Source organism: Hippocampus bargibanti, linkage group LG07 (assembly GCF_051943395.1).
Source record: "Hippocampus bargibanti isolate YZ-2025 linkage group LG07, ASM5194339v1, whole genome shotgun sequence".
Classification (NCBI taxonomy): domain Eukaryota; kingdom Metazoa; phylum Chordata; class Actinopteri; order Syngnathiformes; family Syngnathidae; genus Hippocampus; species Hippocampus bargibanti.
The window spans coordinates 13,792,844-13,797,699 of record NC_142740.1 but is presented as its reverse complement, the minus strand read 5'-3'; the positions used below and the strand labels follow the sequence as shown (position 1 = coordinate 13,797,699).

The following is a 4,856-nucleotide window of genomic DNA, read 5'->3' as shown; positions in this document are numbered from 1 at the left end:
GAACTGAGAGAATTTTGTCTGTGACATTTCTGACACCATGGGGGGATGAAGGGGGGCCTGTGTTGCTGACAAGACAGCATTGTTTGTAACTTGTACCTCCTATGCAAATGAAATCAGAATCAGGCCACAATTGCGTTTTGAATATGGTTCTTGTTAGGATATGCATGTGCTGCGACTTTGCTATTGGCACGATGGCCACTTTTGACTTTTACAATCAAATCATCTGGTTTAGGAGACACGGTGTAATCAGGCATTTTTAGGGATCAAGCTCATTGCTGGGATTTCAAGTAACTCTTTGAAATTGTTGACTTGAAAAGGAAAAAAAACAGACCAAGGTTTCCTTGGGTTCCAAATTGAACACGCTGCCAATGCCGCATCCAGTCTCTGGAGGAAACGGCTGCCCAGAAAGTCAAATCGTCTTGCGGGATGAGCTATTTTATTATCAAAATTAAGTGTGATGAACATACTGTAATATCTGGCAACATTTTCACCCAGACGAAATAAATCCAGGGTGCTTTAATTTAATTTAATCCAGAGCGTCATCGTGCCTTGTGGCAGGAATAGAACTTTAATTGAATTTTCAGTTTCAGACAAAGTGGAAGACATTTTCACTTTCTTCTTATTTTCGGTGTGCGTGTGCGCGTGTGCGTGTGTGTGTGTGTGTGTGTGTGTGTGTGTGTGTGTGTGTGTGTGTGTGTGTGTGTGTGTGTGTGTGTGTGTGTGTGTGTGTGTGCGTGCGTGCGCGTGTCATCATGTCATGCAGTGAAGAGATCATGCACACTCAAGTGAAGACTTTAAGACATGGAAAAGTGGTGAGCTTATGCGCTGGACTTCTCAGCGGAGATTTCACGCGCTGGGCTTCTTTTTTTTCTTCTTTTTTAATGGAGGTAATTACTCTTAACACAAACCAGAGTGCGGCGTGCTGCGCTCAAAGTTGTGAATTTACGGAGCACCATTCCCTGAAGATCAGAATATTGGATGAATTGTGCCCACTCGTCAAAACATCTCATTTCTTTTTATCAGAGCTGCATTTTCAACTTGGAGTATATAAAAAATGTGTAAATATGTAGATTGTTTTTCTTTTAAAGTAGCCTCGCAAAACTGGAATGTTCCCACTTTGCTGGAAGTGTAGACAAGGTGTTCCAAATGAAGTACAGTTCCCCACTTGCACTTGACAACTAAACAGCTTTTGAAACTGGCAAGCTGTCGTCACTTCTCACAGGAATCAAACATTCACATAATTATTATTATAGCACTTTTTAAAAGTTTGATTATATGAAGAATAACGTCATTTTATTTGTGCGTGTGTGTGTGGGGGGGGGGTGTAGTAACCTAATTAGGGTTTGGTCCCCCCCAACACCCACAAGAAAAAAAGGTAATATAACATCCAATATGACAATAATCAAATTTCAAAAAAAGAAACAAAATCTCACCTGACTCTTGGAAAAATGTTGATTTTTGATCTGGCTCAATTAAAAACATAAGACACACAATGGAACAAATATCTTCTATTGTCTGCTATATTGTAACTTTCTATTTGTCATATGCCCCGTGCTGGGTCCAAAAAATATATTTTGGGCAAAATTTGAGTATAATTTGAGCCAAATCGTGTTTTGTTTTATAAAATGAAGGAAGTTTCCCCAAACATAAAAAAATGGGTTTTACAAAACAAGCAGCAAGTGAGGTCAAATTGACCCAAGTATTGGGTCAGTCTGCTGAGTGTCCAAAAATTGGGTTATTTTTTGACCCAACAGTTCATCTTGACTTTAATGAGCGAACATTTAGATCTTTTAGGTTCAATTTTCTCACCGTAGTTCAACTTTATTTTTTGTTAATATTGTGATGAAATGTATTTTTTTAACTCATAAAAAATTGTCATTCATTTAACATAAATTGCGAGACCGAACCATCACACAGCGTTGAAATATCACAGCTAACGTTATTTGAATTTTGCAGAAATTTTCATTAAGTGCTTTTGGGATCCAATATCAAGCAGCACTCACCGACTTGGGTGTGTCACACTGCCTCGGTCTGGCGGCCGGTCGCGCGCCCCAAGGCGCCACCGGGTGCAGGAGCGCGCTCAACAGCACCCAGCTGAGCCCCGGCAGGCACACCATGCTGTCGAGGTGACGGCTCCACCCGCAGCCTTGTCGCGTAATACTTCTCTCCCTCTTTCCTATTTTGAGAGCGGCCTCACATGAGAAGCGCGGCGGGAGGACCATTGCGCCTCCTCGCCATCCCCGCGCCGCGTTGCCTATCCGGGAGTCCCCAAAGTGAGTCTTCTCCTCTCTCGGTCTTGTCGGAGGGGCGCAAGTCACTGTTTCAAAGTCTTTGGAAAAGTTTCTGCGGTACGCTCCACAAGTTTGGAGCGTTTGTGCGCTGGAGGGAGTGGGAGGTAGCGTCCCCTCCCTTCCCCCTCCTGAGAAAGAGGGAGAGAGTGGGGTGCAGGTTAAGAGCGGGATGACAGGTTTGCTGTAAACTCTGAATGCATATTTCAACTACTTTGAGGCTCGCACGAAGCATCCTGCAAATCACTGGTGGGACGTCAGGGCCTTCTCTGCTGGCCTAAAAATATGTGAATCACAGACTAATGAATTATATTTTATCCATGAATTCTTATTAAATAATTCCAAATTGTGTTTCAGCTGCCTTTCATTGCTTTTCCTCTGTTGTGCTGCTTCCAGATGTCTGTTTTCGTATTTAAGCATTTAACCAATCACATTTCAATCATCATTTTGGTCAAAAAGCCATTAGCAGGGTCAGAAATCTACCTGGACGCCTTCAGAATCAGTTCTGCAGGCCCTGGAGCATGAAAATCAATGTCGCTGAAACTGTTGCTTTAACCGATGAGCAACCAAAGGTCTGGTGGAAGACACTGGAAACGTCAGAGTTTTCGCAAACTATGATGGGCTAGTCACACGCCAATCATAGTATCACTCGCCGGTAGTGACAAGAGCATACTGGCCAGAGCTGGCTAACGATATCTGTAGGAGCTGCAGAAGCAAATATATTATGTCGATTTAATAGAGGTTTTGTCAACCCACAGTGGCTGAGGGAGGAGAAGAAATGGATTTGGTTGCAGATCTACTGTTAAAGCCATTTTCAAGACGGACTTTTCCAGAATAGATGGACATCATTAAGGTAGGACAGCTCCGAAGCTAGCAACAAGAGCATATAATATTGTAATTTTATCAGGTGATCATGAATCCACACATTTATAGTAAAAAATTGAATAGTTTAATCACAGTATTTCTTAAGTTTCTTCAAGTCACAAGTTATTTCCTGGAAAACGGTACCCTCAAGTAGACATATAGTCATATCACACCACACTTGCAGCTGATTGATTCAGACATAGCACAACTGAAGGCCGAGGAGTGACATGCACGGCCCGCCACTGCTGCAAATATACTCACAATGTGACTTAAGTACACAACATGATTTCTCATCAATTCTGCTCACACGGAAATCTTTGTGAATAAATCAAAGTTATTATGTACATGAGATGAATCATTACTTTGAGAATTTATTTGTTGTGACTTCATTGGAAGTGGACAAAAATTATGAACCAAAACGTCCACCTTTTTTGGGGGGAGTGAACTGAACTTTATTTTGTTGTTCACAAAAGCCCGCTTCTCAGTAATTGGTCCCATTTTGCGTGCTTGGGCACTTTGAAAGACTCCTCCTACGTGTTTGGCATATAATGAGACTGATAAAACAACATATTTATGGTCTGCAGTAGAAGGCCACTCGAAAATGTGTAGTGTTACTGGTTGTGTGGCGAGAAAGTTGAGTGGGAGCAAGAATATATATATATATATATATATATATATATATATATATATATATATATATATATATATATATATATATATATATATATATATATATATATATATATATATATATATATATATATATACAGTAAAGTCTCGTTATATCTCGGATATATCGATAGTCCCGGTTATATCGATACTATTTCTATGCACGCACGGAGAAAATTACGTGCAAACAGGGTCGGATATATCGATAGTCCCGGTTATATCGATATTTTTTCGGACTCCCTTGAATATCGATATAACGAGACTTTACTGTATATATATATATACAGTAAAGTATCGTTTTATATATATATATATATATATATATATATATATATATATATACAGTAAAGTCTCGTTTTATATATATATATATATATATATATATATATATATATATATATATATATATATATATATATATATATACAGTAAAGTCTCGTTATATCGATATTCAAGGGAGTCCGAAAAAATATCGATATAACCGGGACTATCGATATATCCGACCCTGTTTGCATGTAATTTTCTCTGTGCGTGCATAGAAATAGTATCGATATAACCGGGACTATCGATATATCCGATATCGATATAACGAGACTTTACTGTATATTGACACTCGTCAAACTTCAGACAAAAAAATACATCAGGCAGTACAACCGACGTCACTTTTTTGTTTTTTAACTGACATCAGAAAAACGTTTGATAGCATCTAAAATACTCAAAACACGCAGTATGATATTTTTAGTCAAATGCAAAACACCAATAAAAATGACTTAAAGTGTCCAAAATCTGCAAAAAATTGAGCTGCAAATTGGGCATTTTCAGAAAGTCCCGCCCCCAGTTCGTGTCGTCATGCCAAGACTTGCATTGCTGGAGAATCAAAACAATGGCTTCAGATTCGGAGAATATGCTTTCTTGTTACACATCCAGTTATGAATATGATTCAAATACGTAGTTCTAAAGAGGAAAATATACATGTTTGCAATCGATTAAATAATTTATTCCATACCATTTTGAGGCAACATTGAGGCAACAATA

The 4,856-nt window shown here is 39.0% G+C and overlaps 1 protein-coding gene across 1 annotated transcript in view; it reads right to left on the bottom strand.

Annotated features, from left to right (window-relative positions):
- trabd2b (TraB domain containing 2B) overlaps positions 1-2,321 on the bottom strand; it is a 59,824-nt gene extending 57,503 nt beyond the window's left edge. The window contains exon 1 of the mRNA XM_089000883.1: positions 2,004-2,321. Within this exon, the coding sequence (XP_088857009.1) occupies positions 2,004-2,222 (219 nt within the window). The 5' untranslated portion in view covers positions 2,223-2,321. The remainder of the gene's footprint in view (positions 1-2,003) is intronic.
- Between the last annotated feature and the right edge of the window lie 2,535 nt (positions 2,322-4,856).